This window comes from Medicago truncatula, chromosome 6 (genome assembly GCF_003473485.1).
Source record: "Medicago truncatula cultivar Jemalong A17 chromosome 6, MtrunA17r5.0-ANR, whole genome shotgun sequence".
Taxonomy (NCBI): domain Eukaryota; kingdom Viridiplantae; phylum Streptophyta; class Magnoliopsida; order Fabales; family Fabaceae; genus Medicago; species Medicago truncatula.
The window spans coordinates 16,706,492-16,722,339 of NC_053047.1; the positions used below are offsets into that span (position 1 = coordinate 16,706,492).

Here is a 15,848-nt window from a genome sequence, read left to right on the forward strand (position 1 = left end):
TAGAGTCTTGCAACTCTTTTTTGATTTGTTTAGACAAATTAAAAGGTTTAAATTATAAAGGTTTTCTAACAGGGTAGAAGAGGATGTTGAGGCCTGATTAAAAGAATTTAGGCTAAAATATGGTTTTAGTCCTTGCAAATATGCCTCGTTTTGGTTTTAGTCCCTGCAGAAAAAAAAATTTGTTTTTGGTCCCTGCAAAATTTTTTGTTTTTGGAAATAGTCCCTAACCCCACTTTTGTGATGATTTGCATACGTGGCACATTATAACTGAACCAATTTTTTAGTTTTTGGTCCCTGCAAAATATTTTGTTTTTAAAAAAGGTCCCTGCAAAATTTTTTGTTTTTTAAAATAGTCCCTGAGGGACTATTTTAAAAAACAAAAAATTTTGCACGGACCAAAAACAATTTTTTTTTTTACAGGGACTAAAACCAAAACGAGGCATATTTGCAGGGACTAAAACCATATTTTAGCCAAGAATTTATTAGTTGATTCATTCCTAAAGCTTGAAGATATTTTTTTTTAAGAAGACTTTAAAATATTTATTAATATAATTAGATTGTTCAATAAGATTTTTAATATCTGTTGAGTTTATAGGTTCACTTTCAAGTTTAGTTTTGCAAGCAGAAGCCAAAACAGGATTATCACCTTTACTTTTAAGTTTAAAGGGAGCATCTGGAGGAAATTCAGATTGGATAGTTTTATCATCTATTAATAAATTCAATACGGATGAATTTAGAGGGTCTCAATATATATATATATATATATATGAGATTTGCTAGAACACACCCACTAATTTGTATGTGGGAGTGTTTTAACAAGTTATAACTAAAAAGTTAATAAATACACCTTAAGGTGTATGTTGCTATAACACACCTTCTAAAAAAAGCAAGTGGGTGTGTTCTAGCAAATTCTATAGGCATTTTCTAGAATACACCCACTTATTTTTTAGAATGAGTATTTTAGCAAGTGAATAACTAAAAAGTGGTTAAATACACCTTAAGGTGTAGCTTTGCTAAAACACTCCCACATAAAAAACTAGTGGGTGTGTTCTAGCAAACCCCATATATATATATATATATATATATATATATATATATATATGCAAACTATCAATGTACAGGTCTAGTCCATAAAAATGTTAATTGCTGTCATTTGTGTCTAGATTGACCTTTCATGCAAATATTTTAACTAGTCCAAGCAACCATGAAGTTGGAGCACAATGTGAAACTGACATTTCATACTACCATAAATGCCAAAATAAATGCACACATTGTTCTCCAACTTGATAAAATTATATCGCAAGTAGTAAATTATATGAAAAATGCTGATTTGTACGAAGGCTGGCACGCAACTTCACAGGAATGGTTGCAGGCTACCCATGCATGCTTTTCATTAGATGGAACATGTTCCACTAATTATTTATAATTTGTTTATATATGTTAAGCAAGTTTAAAAAATATTGGTCATTTATTAATATATTTATTATTTATTAAGCAAGCTTGAACATGCTTCGCGGAAATCACGGGGAGTCAATATGGAAAATGGAAGTCAACAAGTTAGCTTATCTTTAATAATATAAATATAATATAAACAAATATAATATAAATTTTTACACTTGAAATTATAAAAAAATTTGTCCAAAATCTCTATCTCCTTCATATATAGTATTGATAATATTGTTCCTATTGTAGTGAGATATTTCCTATTTTAATGAGATGTAATTTTTTTAATGAAATTTAAAATAATATTATTAAAGGATAAACTCATATAGGTAATGAAAAAGTTAGCTCAAACTCATATATTTTAAACCTATTTTCAATATATAGTATATATGTTGCTACTATATTTTCTTCCTTAATCATCAATGATACAATATAATAATAAGAAAATGCATATTTTCACACATTGAACAAATTGGCCATGCACAACAAAATTTTAAGATCCATCACTATTTATTTATTTATTTTTTGGTCAAGTAGCCTAGTGGCTAGAACTCACACAATTAAATTGTGGAGAAGTGGAGTGTCCAGGGTTCGAACCCCAGCCCCTGCATAAAATATGCAATATCCCTACCAACTGAGCTAAGCTCAGGGGATGATCCATCACTATTTATGGTCCACTAAAAGAATAATTGAAATTAAAATTTAATATTGATATTGTGTTCACATTACAGATAAATTCTATATAAAGAGAGCCTTCACAAACCGAAAGCAAAACATTCATATCCTTTACCTTGAAAAAACAAAATAAATAAACCTCCAAAAAGAAAAATGCCAAACGCCATAGATGCTGCATTTTGTTCATCCAAAGCGAATGAATGTTACATATTTGTGAAACAAAAGTATATGGTTGTAAATTATGCTCCTGGAGGTCAAAAGAAAGATATAATCAGTGCTCCAACAAATATTGCTGGTGGGTTTCCAATGTTTGCTAATACAATCTTTAAATATAAAATAGATTGTTCATTTGACACTGGAGACAATGTTGCATTCTTCTTCTCCGGCGATCAATGCGCGAAAACAAGCTACACTCCAAATTCATTAGCAAAAGCCAGATTACTTCAAGGTCCTATGCCAATCAAAACCATGTTTCCTGCTCTTAAGGGAACCACATTTGAAAGTGGAATAGATGCTATATTGAGATCTCACAAGGAGAACCATGTTCACTTGTTTAAAGGAGATCGAAGGTGTCATTTCAACTTCAAATCCAATACTGTAACAGGAAATAGCTCTATTTCCAAATATTTTCCACCATTACTTGGTACTGTCTTTGAAAAGGGTATTGATGCAGCTTTTAATACTCACTTTGAAAATGAAGTTTTCATTTTCAAAGATCAATACTATTTACATTACAATATTAAAGATGATAAGTTTTTAAATGGGTACATAAAGCTAATCAGTGATGATTGGCCAGCTCTTCGTCGCATATTATAGTATGCTAGATTTAAGTGTTCATCACTTTGATGTGATTTTTTCAAGGGGTTTGGATTTGAATTTTGTGGTCATTTGTGATGGAGTTGGAGGCTTTTAGCTTATTATTTGGATGCTGCTGGTTTAAGGGGGTTTTGTTGGGTTTTGGTGTAGGCTTTGGAGGTTTTTTTTTCTTTTTCTTTAATTGGTGTTGATGATAGCCGTTGTGGAATTGTGTCTTTATTGATGTTTATGATGTACGATATATGTGTTTTCTTCTAGGTGTTTCGACTATGTACGAACCTTTTGATATGTAGTTTCCGTGTTGTCGGTCTCTTATTTTCTTGGCAGACCCAGATATTAATAAATTTTGTTGTTGAAAAAAATTGTTTGTCACTCCTAAAAAGAAAGAAAAAAAGTTAATTAGGTTGAGATCTTACCATTAAATAATGGTAGATAATTTATCTAACAATCAATAAAAATAAAAATTAGTTGTTTGTGTAAATTTACAAGTGGTACTTATAAGTTAATATTTACTTCAATTGCAAATTTAGCTATGTCCTTAATTTTGATCAGAGTAAACCATTAAATTGATACTTTTCTGGTTTTTTCTAAATTATCTTTGAAGAATGGTGGGTAATTTACCCACCAACCAATGAAAATGAGCAATTTATTTGTGGGGTTAAGATACTTCATGAATATGTGTTTATGTGGCTAATGTGTATTGGTTGGGGTAAATTACCCATCATTCTTTCATGGGTAGCCTAGTTGTCACCTATTTTTCTTTATAAGCCACTCTCATATTAGTCCCCGTTTATATTAATATTTTAAACTAGTCTATATCCTTGTCAAAAGTTTTTCAATTACGTCCTTCGTCATGTGACAAAAACATAAAGACATGAACCTAATTGAAAAACTATAACAAAGACTAGTTTAAAATATTAATAGAGTTAGACACTAACTTGATAATGACTTGCAAAAATAAAAACCAATTGAGTGGTTTACTCACTTTTATTGCTTTGTTGAGTAATCTAGAAAAATAATAGAATAAATTTTTTTTTCATGTTTAAAAATAAATGATTTATTTAGTTTTAGACTTCTTAGAGACTTTGCTGTCGGTTCTTTTGTTGACCTCATTATTAAAATTCTTTTGTAAAAGGGTAAAATCTATCTTTCCAAACGTAGCTCCAGTTTGGGCTTCCAGTTTTGGTAAAAATAGCCAATCTCAAAAGACAGCCTGCAAATATTGTAAAAGGGTTATAAGGACAGGACTTGCAGTCCCCAATTGTTTTGAAATAACAATTTATTCCAAAGCATGTAGAAGGACCTGATCAAGTTGTATCTATATCATTTTGCAATATCAGTTCACAAAATTTTAGAGTTGGAGTTGATTAAAACCATCACTTTTATTCCTCACACTCATAATTCTTGTCTTGTAATTGTTTGCCTGTGTTTTTGACAAACTACGGGCTAGTTCTGATTATTACATATGCGAGACCGAACTAGAGATCTTAGGATCAGGAGCATGTTGTGCAAAGGTTTCGATCGAAAAAATGTTTCGAAAAAGGGCCACGAGATGAAGATTGAAAAAGGGCCACTTCACAAATGCATTTAAGGTATGTTACCATTGCAATGCATTTACTAAAACCACTTCATGGTCAAACTCCAATTTGATGAATACATTCTCACACTGCAAGGATAGGCATGTAGAAATGGTTAAAAACCGTGTACGTCACAAGAAGAGATCATTCCATGTCCCTCAAATCTTTGACAACATCACAAATATGAATATCTTTGCTAATGAGATTTAAATCTTTTCCTTTGAGTTATGATTACTTATACATTTGAAAACTTGAACCAATGCCATTATTAAAGTTTGAGTAAATTACACTATCCTCGCATGAGAAATGCTCATATTACATTACACAAATGCATTTCAAGTAGTTACCTTTTAACTGCAACGTGATAAAGATTCGGAGGTACGGCAGCGGCCGTTCCAGCAGAAGAAGCATGTGGAGAGAATTTCGAACGATAGCTAATGATCTTCACGCCCTTTCCAAATGCTTCAACCTACTACTTCCGTCCCTAATTATAAGTTTCTTTTGAAAAAATAACGAGAATTTAAGATAGTGGATATTTGTATTAAATATGTTTGTAATTACTATTGTTTTTACAATTTTATCCTTTAAGAAAGAGGGTTGGCTTATGTTTTCAACATTCTATTTATTGCTGATTGAAGAAAAAGATGTATAATAAATAGGGGCATATATGTAAAGAAATAATTAATGTAGTTGGAAATAGAAAAGGGGTCTTATAAAAAATGACAAAAAAAATTCTCAAAAGAATTATAATTAGGGACGGAGGTAGTATTTAATAACATTCATTCACAATGATACATTTAAGATATATTAATTCTCTAAAAAAAATCACATACAAAAGTCATGATAATAACCAAAACAGTACTTTATCAAATTAAGCTCTTAATCCTCACAACCTTGTGTGCATAATGATTATCTAACAAGAATTTTTTAGGTCAACGACATGACTTTTATTCTTCTTAATCATTCCTTAAACTACTAGTACATTTCATAAATGAAACATACCGCAAAACCAAAAGTTACCTACAACTTGTTAGCAATGCTTCCATCAATATTGGCAACATACAGTGAACAAGCTACATTTCTACACAGGGTAATTTTGCAAACAAAACAGCTTATCCACTATATGCTGCCAATATTGATATTGGCTGTTTTAAAATTGAAAGAAACTTAAAAGTGAACCCTAGAAACGACATTATTGTGTCGCAACAAATGAAAACGATAAAGGTATATAAGGGTGATAAGTTTGTATGAATATTAGTAGAAACGCAAAAGCAGTCTTAAATATTAAATCAATGGAAGAAGACAATTTACAAAACTTAAGCAGAATCACAAATTTTAAAGGGAATAATTTACGTTACATACTTCTCTCTCTCAATTTCATCCTCTCACTTCCTGAATATGTGCATCACCAGTCCCTTGCAAATCGCCTTTGACTGTGTAAATGCCACATAAGTGCTTATTTCTAACTTTTCCATTCAATGGAATTAGTTTTCATACAAAAAAAAAATAAAAAAACGCATGCTGGTTGGGGTTAATATTTCTGACCCATGGTTTGTTGGAGCAGCATCCATTTTGAATTGTAAAGTGGGACATGTGCCGTTTTTGTATTTGGGCCTCTCCATAGGAGGTAATCCTCGTCGTCTAGCGTTTTGGGACTCTGTGTTGCAAACCATAGCGTTTTGCATACCATATGTAGTTAATTTGGCTTCTTTGAATTTGGCTAGTTTGGAATGAGCGTAATAATAGGTTATTTAATAATTCTCATAGTTCCTCTTTAGAGCTATTGGAGAAGGTTAGATTTCATTCATACCGGTGGTTGAGGGCTAATAATGCCTTTTTATTTTTGGGTGTCAGCAGTAGTGGTCGAACCCCTTGACACGTCTAGGAATCGGCTAACTATTATTCTTCTTCTTATTGTGACAGATACTGTAACTTTGTGAGCCTTTTTGTTACACCTTATGCCAAGGAGGAGTCTCTGTTTCTGTGAATAAAAATTCCATTTTTGTTTCTTAAAAAAAAAAACTCTTTCAATTCATAAAGAAAAAAAGTATATCTTTGACATTTTTAAGGACCAAATTAATATTTCTTTAATGAGTAAATAGTCAATTTCCCCCTGGAAATTGTAAGTTTCATCAATTACCCCCCTGAAATTAACAAAACTTCAATTACCCCCCTGAAATTTCACAACGTTAGTCAATTTACCCTCTGAACATGACGTTTTGCAAATACCCCCCTGAAGTTTTGCACTTATGTGCAAAATTCCGCCCAAACTTAAAAATTTATATTATTTTTTTCTTAAAAATAAACAATTAATAGTTAAATATTAAAGCTAACTATTAATTTTGGAGTTTGGAAAAATTACATACATATATATACATCAAAATAGAGAAAAATGTGTATTTTTAAAATGGCAATAATGGTTATTTCTAAAATTAATACATATATACATGCATATGATAAGCTGAGCGGATCGAGAACATACCATCTTTTTCACTATGCCAAAGTTGTTTATCATCCCGAAGGCTCCAAGGGAGAGGAATGCTAAGAATTTGTTGCGCTTCGAACCTGTTGAAAATCTGATTGATCAAAACCGGCTTCCACTTCTTTAAGTCCACATCTATAAGCTCACTTACTAACGCATCAGCCCCCAAAATAGAGACTGGGCTGCAAACTTTGAAACCAGCTTGATTTGGCAACCAGTTAGCTGGGAGGCTTTATATCTAGCACACATGCAAACACTAAATATAATTTCGGGTCTACTAGCGGTTAAATAAAGCAAAGAGCCGATCATACCTCGGTATCTCTTACCATCTACCTCAATGCAAGATTCATCTTTGTTAATGGATAGTGCAGATGCCATAGGAGTGGAGATTGACTTGAAATCTTGCATATCAAAATTTTTGAGAAGTTCTAATGTATATTTTGTTTGACTTATAATATGCCGTCACGATTTTAAATTATTTGAAGACCAAGGAAGAAGATGAGCTCTTCCATGAGAGACATCTCAAACTCTCAATGCATCAACTTAGAGAATTCTTGACACATAATGTCATTAGTAGAACCAAAAATAATATCATCAACATATACTTGGACAAGTACAATATCTTTCCCTTTATGTTTACTAAATAAGATGTTGTCTACATTTTCACGAGAGAATCCTTTTTCCAACAAAAACTTGCTCAAACGTTCATACCAAAATGCGAACTTAAACACTAATCCAAAATTAAATACGCATAAAGACAAGTAAGCACGTACAAACACACATAAACACATATAATAAGTAATTAAAAAAATTCTAGCTAAAAATGGGATGTTACAAAGAACTTCCAACTCTTTATAAACCCTGGTAACCAAAGATCAACGATTATAGATAGAGGAAACTAAAGGGTCCACGGTCCAATAGTATTTGCAGTCGTCTGATGGTATATGCCACTATCACTTAAGCAATCTAAAGTCAAAAGAAGTAAAAGTCATGAAAACACACTTTGGAGAAACAGTTGTTGAACAAACTTAAATTGTACTCGTCGCGATCCAAAATTCACAATCGTGACCGGCGCACGAAATAGAACATCGTAGCCCGGCAAGTCTAATGACGACACTTGACAAACTATAATTTAAACAATTTTCAAATTGACTTACCATTGAAATTTCGACAAAGTATCCTCTCTATTTTGAATATTTTCCAAGATATTATTAATCCTGTTTTATGAACATGTATTCTCATCCAGAGTTTCATATTTACATATTTATACATCTCAAAATAAAACATTCCTAGACTCCAAATAGCTGCAGGTACTCTGATTCAACATATACATAAACAAAAGAGACATCCATCAAAAAAGCCTGCCTAGTCTACTAGCAGCTTTCTACTTAACTGCTTGGAAATCTGAAGAAAATAATAGAAAATAAAAGAATAAGTCACAAGGACTTAGTGAGAGACAACAACCACCACCAACTAGAAGGGCAACACACAAGGGCACGATTAAATTACTTTTCTCAAATCTAATTTTAATTTACAAATAGTACCCGTATAAAAATATAATCAACTCATAATCTAGTGTACCTTGAAAATTCGGAAAACTTTGTAACTTTATCAAACCAAATAAGACTACATCAAAATCGCAATGTCGTACAAAGGTGAACCCAAATCCACAACTTTAATTAGAATATAGAAATCATCCATAATGAAAAGGATCGAAATAATCAAATCCAAATCGAATATAAAAATTGGATTCAATGAAATGGAATCAAAATAATCAACTTGAAAGAAATTATAAAAATCCAATTTTAGTGAATATATCAAAATGGGTGAATCGAGAACTAGATTCTTCTCGTTGATAGCCCTCTCCTCCTAATGGTGGTCTTTCCATAGGGCTGGCTCCATCTAACCGATAACTTTTTTCTCTCGACTAAGTGTAAAATATTTTCAATTAGGGAGTTTACCTCTCATTGATAGCTCTCTCCTCTTAATGACGGCCTTTCCATAGCATAAAAAATTAATAGGTCTATGATAACCACTTTTAAGGTTCATCTACGATAGATATTTACATTTACAGTTAAAATTAACAGAATATGACCCAATAGACTGACTAACGTAAAGTTAAGGGATGAGTATAAACATTTAAGAGGTATGACATTCAAAAATTAATTAAGCGACCAGTTAACCAATTACGCTTTAAATTAAAAAGTAATGAAGATCCAACAGTGTTATAACATTTTTTTATGGGTACAAAACAAAACAGTGTTATAACATTATTCTTCTCTGCATACATATTATGAGAGCTTCTACGGTGCAGTCATAACATTATTCTGCTCTGCATATCTATATAATACCCTCTAATTACAAACGTTTTCAATTAAAAAAATAAAAGCATTACACCTATACAATATCATTAGGTAAGAAGTCTTGGTTGATCGACTCAATTTGTTTCCTGTGTTGCTTGAAGATCGTTTGGAAGAACATGTGTTTCTGTAGATGGTGTGGAGCGTAACAAGTATCTATTAGTGTATTCTTTAATCTTTAAAATACACTTTTGCCAAATAAGAGTTTCAGAGACAATTAAAGCCAAAGAGATTGAAATGCCAGTAATCATGAACAGCCCTGCGAAGCTGTGAAAGGTAAGACTTGGTGATGCTGAAGACACTTGCGTAGACTGCTTTTGTACATCTTCGATTCTCCCAAAATATTTTTCCTCAATTTTATGCATTATATCATAATTTTCAGTCACATTCAAGATGGCTCTTGAAAAGTGCTCTGTAAGATTGGATTTATAAGGGAATGCCTGAAAAAAATTATAATTAATAAAGCATAAATAACAATACACACACCTACACTCTTGCTATACAAGGTGGACATCAAATTCAACATGAAACATATTTGCTAACAAATAAAAACATGAGACACTACACCATTTGTTGTCTCCAACAACATTTTTTTGGGGAACATGTAAAAATTGTCCCCTAAAAGTCTCTAAGGCAACGATTTACGAGTGTTGCCAAAAATATTTTCGCAACCCCTGATGAACATCACCCTAAAAGTCTCTAAGGAAACAAGGATCCATATTTAATTAGAAAGTACTTACAAAACCAAATCCTTCAGATCTAAAGGTCGGACCAGCTATGATGTAATTTGATCCAAACGTTTGAAGGTAGGCATTAAGATAGGGCACTTCGTCGAAAATAGCTATGACACCACCACCTTGGCTTCCAAGCTTTAAAGCATCGTGGTAGCTATAAATGTTTTTATATCCCCTCAACTTGGATGGATCAAACTTCAATTGTTCTACCAAAATATCATAAACGAAAGAACCAGTTTGATATCCAACATAATAACCCCATTTCTTTAGATCATTCAAAGTGAGAAATCTAGGTTGTATCTGATCTACGGTTAATATAGACGTCAAGTTTGCTGTGTAACTTTGCATGAGGACAAACGCCAATAGAAGCCAAACCATCAACACAAATCTCGAGCAGTTCTTGGCAACTACCTGTCCTAAAAATCCAAAATTTATTTGATTTAAAACCAACAAATCATCAAAAGTAGGGGTAACACTTGGGTGACATTGGTCAACCACACCGTGTGTAAAAAAAAAAACAGAAAAACCCAAGTGCTAGTAAACATAATTTGTATACGAGGGGTCCACTACACAAGTAGAAAAGAAATCCCTATTTTTGCTTTATTTAGTTATAAATATTAAACACCTTAAACTTTTTTTTTTTTTTGTACTTTCATTTTAATCTCTCTTTAAGTTACAAATATTGAACAGTTTTGTCTTTTTGTCACTTTTCCAATTGCCATTGTTGAATGTCTTGTATAGATCATTCAAAGTTCAACGAACCTCAATCGTCAAACATATTGGAAAAAATTCAAGATGTGTATTGAAAGTGTGCTCTTAACAGATAAAAGATATGGCACGATTAGAGTTTATAAAAAGTGATAGCTCTTAACAAACCGATTATGTAAGGATTTTGTAAGGATGAGGAAGACTCAATATAGAAATTTACTTTCAGGAAGAACGGCTTGTGATATCGGAAACCATAAAATGGTTACTGCGGTTAGTTGTTGTCGATATGATGAACTTTGGTCTTGATGAGGAAGGGTATGTACGTTTCTTTCCATAATAAGTAAAACAACCCCTATAAGCATGGAGATTATGAGTGTGCTCAACCAAAGATCCCAGCTAAAGGGTTTCACAAAAATCCACATGGTTTGGTGCCTCCCGTGTACCATTGGAACCAACATTCTAACCCCCATTTCTGTATATGGCAGTGTGAAATCTACAAATTGTGCACGACGTGCCATGATTGTTATGTCGCCCACCGCAACATCATACTGTAATTAGTATAGAAAAAGTAGTGTTAATCTAAAATAAAACTGCGGCATTAATCTATTAATATTGTCATTAGTATAGATATATCTTCATATTAACTTTTTCATATTATGAGGTCATTTCCATTCTAAGTCATGATTTGTACTAGGCGGGAATAAGCCGGGTCGAGTTAGACTTTGTTTAAATAGGTCCGACCTAGTTGAAAAAATTAAATCCTAACTCTGACCTATTAACCAGCCAAAGACTTTATTTTAAGTCTGCCATAACCTTTTTAAATGTCGGACAAGACCTATTAACGTGTCTAAAAGCCTAATTTATACTTATAATTTTAAATTGAACATTTGACATCTTTATAAAAAGGCTAATAAACATATTTTTTTAGAAGCTAATAGGTCAATAAAATTTTGTAAAGCATGTACATCCATTTTTCCGCCACTTTATAAGCATATATTTCATATATTTCAAATAAAATTTTGTTGTGCTAATACATACATTTTATGAAAGCTAGCGTTTATTATATAATGGAAGATATATAATTACACATATAAGGGTCGGTTTTGTAGATATAATAAAGTTTATTATAAGTCTTAATCTAATCTATTTAAATTAATGAACTTTTTAAAATACTTGACCTAAATGTATTTAATAAACGAGTTAGAACAAGCCAAATTTTAGAAAGGCAGAATCATAGGCACTTGACCGATGGCCTTGCCTATTCCCACCTAATTTGAAGATATCATGAAAAATAGTAAGTTAATTACACGTGCTAACCTTTGTTGGGATTTGTTTAAGAATTGAGTTGTAGTATGATCCAACTGATTCTGATCCATTAATAACATGAGGTTCCATTTGTACAGAAACCTTAAATGTTAAGTTGTTTACAACGGCGTTGAAAACATCGATGCAATATCCAGAAACATTGTACTTGTTTTCATGAGAGTCCCAGACTATTCTCACAAATTGGTCGAAACCTTCTTTCTTAGGGACTCCAACTCTCAACTTGATTACTCCAATCGATGTTTCATTTGACCCACTTGAAGTCACAGCCGTTTGTGTCTCTACCACAAAAAGTAAAAATAACGTAAACCATGAATAACACGAAAAGGACTTTGCCATATAGTGAATAGTGATCATTAATTATGGCAAGAATGGATTGCACTTTGTTCCATTTGCTTCTCTTTATAAACAAACATGCAGTGTTTGAATGGTTTATGCTAAATTAATCTAACTAATTTTAATTCAAGAAAAGATAATAATATTTACTCGCACAATAAATTATTATTTTTTCAACAATAGCGGTTAGAGAAACAATCAATATTTTGACATTAAAATTTTAAACCAAATGCGTATCATTTAGTTTTGAGAAATGATATTTGAACAACATTTGTTACAACTTTCTCTCTCATATTCACATTATCTTTTTATTTTCTCTCTCTATTGCTTTGGTTTTTGTGTTACTACTTCATTTCCTTTGTAAAATTTTGGTTGTCACAAAAGTTGTTACATATATGGATGTTCAAATAACACAACTCTTTAGTTTTTTATGCGTATATTTGAAAGTTGTTTTACGAAAACATTTTGGTCACGCGTGTTTCTTTTATGAGTGGGTCATGAAACCTTTTTGTGTTGGCAACGGTAGTGTCTTGCGATGAATTTGTCTAGAGGTTGGTTGATTAAGGGGTTCTATTTCTAGTCTTCCTCTTATTCAATTGTGGTTGGATGCTCTTGATAGGAATTTAAACAGCTTTCTGATATTGTTTTAGTTTTCGCTCTTGTTTTATTGTGTGAGGGGTTTATTGATTTTGTCATCTCCTAACTTGAGTACTTTATGTACTCAATTTTTATATATGTTTGTACTTATCGATTACATACATACATACATACATATATATATATATATATATATATATATATATATATATATATATATATTCTTATATTTTTTAAGAAGATTTAGTTATATTTTTACAAATAAAATGTTTAATTCCTCCCATTAAATTTCATAAGAATTAGTTATATTTTTACAAAGAAAATGTTTAATTCCTCCAATTAAAAACAAGAAGCTTCGCAAAAGGTACCATATATAAACGGACTAACCAAAAGGAAATCCATAATCCTTATACATCAAAAACACCATTAAACACACAATCAAAACCAGAATCAACACCAATATCGCAACCTAACCTTCTTCGAAAAACTCATGCATGTTGACTTCTATTTGTGCCAATCTGGCTTGAAAGAGAGTTCATGTGAGCTTAGCTTACTTGATAAGGAATAATGCGTGATATATACAGCGGTCAGAGTTTAAATTTCGAACAGTCTATTTATTCATCTCTAAGGTGAATTTCTCCTGCCGTTAGGCTAATTTAAAAAAGAAAAAAAAAATTTGGCATGATTCCTTTTTGTTAGAAAGTTGCGTGATTTTTTATATTTTTTTTTATCTAGTCACCTGAATCATGCTAATATTGTATTTATTAAGTCAATTCAAAAAACTCTCATATATTACTTAATAGACAAAGACTGGACTGGGTTGGCTCCTTCAGGTGGTGTATAAATATATGAAGAGATTATTCTATCTGGCTTCCCCAATTTTAAAATTGTATCATTTAATGTAAAGAATCATTCTATCGAATCATAAACCTTTGACTTATGTTTCAATCTTCATTCCACCTTCTGGGAAAGATTCAATTAAGTACCAGGAAATTGTTCATAATTTTCATGATTCACGAACTGAAAATTGTCTCTTTCTAGCCAGATTGGCACAAATAGAAGTCAGCATCCATGATATTTTTGAAGGAGATTAGGCTGCATTATTGGTGTTGATTGTGGTTTTGGTGGTGTTTGTGTTTTTTATGTAAGAAGTTTATGGATTTTTTTTTTTGGGTGATTCGTTTACATACGGTGCTTTTTACCTATTTTTTTGTCTTATCGGTTTTTGTTCGTTTCGTGCAGAAATGTGATTATTAATAAACTGGGGCGGTAAAAAGAAAAAAATATGCATAATATTTTCTATACCTTATTTGACTTGGTTTCTGACTATTTGTCACTGTCTCAATCTAAAGGGATCAATTAATAAATAAAATTAAGAATTATATATTTTTTAGAGTGTAAGAGGAAGAATTTAATATCACTCTACCCCAAAAGAGCTCTAAAAAAAACACTATATCCACATTCTTTTTTTTAATCATACTAGTGTTTTGACCTGTGTTAAACACGGCATTGCTCACAATAACTCAACAATGACTTTCATCTTTTGACATATACAAACAATAACAGTGACTCATACATTGAATCAATCATCTTAAATGAGAGTTAGTTACAATACACAGAAAACCTTCATAATTTCCTCAAGGCTTAAACTCACTTTTTACCCCCTAAGTTTGCAAAAGTTGCAATTTTGACACCCTATTAAAAAAAATGGCAAAAGCTACCCCCCATGTTTTCCCCCTTTTGCAAAATGTCAATTTTGACCGAGTCAACCATATGTGGCATGCCACATGTGTAAATTTTTAATTAAAAAATATTAAAATTGCCACGCGTGTATCTTTTGAATTAAAAAAAATCAAAAAAGAAAAAAAATGGAGAGGCACGTGAGTGAGAGAGTCTCTATGCTCTCTCTTCTTTCTTTTCCTCCCAATTCTTTCTTCCTCTTCCTTCTTTCCTAATTGCCGCCTCCCTCTTCCCTTTTTCCGGCCACTCTTTCCAGCCATCCAACGTGGTGCTTCCAACCATCCTTTGTCAAACAAAATACATAATATTTATTCACCCTTCCTTCTCTATCTCATCATAAGTTTATTTTTGGATTGGAGATATTTTGAGTTTTCAAACCACCACCTTCATTGTTAGATTTAGACCACCACAAAACGTTTTTCGATAAATTACCACAATAAAAGTACTCTCCTTCGTATTCCCTACAAAAACCCACAAAAAATTATGCTTGGATGACATTTCTCCGACGACCACCACACCGGAAAACATCACCACCGCGCCGGAATTTAAATCTATTGTTTTCAGTTTGTTTTCCAGAAGCTACGCTTCTTATGACAGTTGCCGATGATGAACTGCTACATTTTTTCATGGATTGCTCCTCAATGTTGATAATTTTAATAATTTGCAAGTCTTGGTTAGGAAAGAAGGAAGAGGAAGAAAGAAGTGGGAGAATTTTTTTTGCAAAATGCATTCTTTCCAGCATTATGGACAAAAGAAACAACAATGGTGTTATGTTCATTCACTCACGTGCCCTCTCTTCTTAATTTTAATTTTTTATTTTTTTTATTTCTTTAATTATACATGTGGAATTTATGGATTAAAAAAAATACCCAAGTGGCATGCCACATATGGTTGACTCGGTCAAAATCGACGTTTTGCAAAAGGGGGAAAACATGGGGGGTTGCTTTTGCCTTTTGTTATACCCTGTTTTTGGACCTAAAAATACTGGGCCCAATTTCATTTCAAACTTTGTCAATTATCAAATTTCAACTGCACAGTTCAAATTGTCTCTGCCTCG

General features: G+C 32.0%; 2 protein-coding genes across 2 annotated transcripts; one reads left to right on the plus strand and one right to left on the minus strand.

Annotated features, from left to right (window-relative positions):
• Nucleotides 1–2,271: 2,271 nt before the first annotated feature.
• LOC25496332 (albumin-2) lies at nucleotides 2,272–2,934 on the plus strand. Its single transcript, XM_013596639.2, has one exon. The coding sequence runs from the start codon at nucleotides 2,272–2,274 to the stop codon at nucleotides 2,932–2,934; it is 663 nt and encodes a 220-aa protein (XP_013452093.1).
• A 6,311-nt stretch (nucleotides 2,935–9,245) lies between these two features.
• Nucleotides 9,246–12,473, minus strand: LOC25496334 (glutamate receptor 2.8). Its single transcript, XM_013596641.3, has 4 exons — nucleotides 12,113–12,473; nucleotides 11,016–11,343; nucleotides 10,094–10,503; nucleotides 9,246–9,793 (listed from the first exon to the last, which is right to left on the minus strand). Exons 1-4 carry the CDS (start codon nucleotides 12,455–12,457, stop codon nucleotides 9,431–9,433), a joined length of 1,446 nt encoding a protein of 481 aa, XP_013452095.3. The 5' UTR covers nucleotides 12,458–12,473; the 3' UTR covers nucleotides 9,246–9,430.
• Between the last annotated feature and the right edge of the window lie 3,375 nt (nucleotides 12,474–15,848).

Bases quoted from the DNA above. Each gene is read 5' to 3' on its own strand.
- LOC25496334 (XM_013596641.3), bottom strand. From the start codon at position 12,457: ATGGCAAAGTCCTTTTCGTGTTATTCATGGTTTACGTTATTTTTACTT. The intron at 11,344-12,112 runs GTTAGCACGTGT...TACTAATTACAG, and splicing joins TTAAACAAATCCCAACAAAG to TATGATGTTGCGGTGGGCGA. The intron at 9,794-10,093 runs GTAAGTACTTTC...AATTTTTTTCAG, and splicing joins GATCTGAAGGATTTGGTTTT to GCATTCCCTTATAAATCCAA.
- LOC25496332 (XM_013596639.2), top strand. From the start codon at position 2,272: ATGCCAAACGCCATAGATGCTGCATTTTGTTCATCCAAAGCGAATGAA.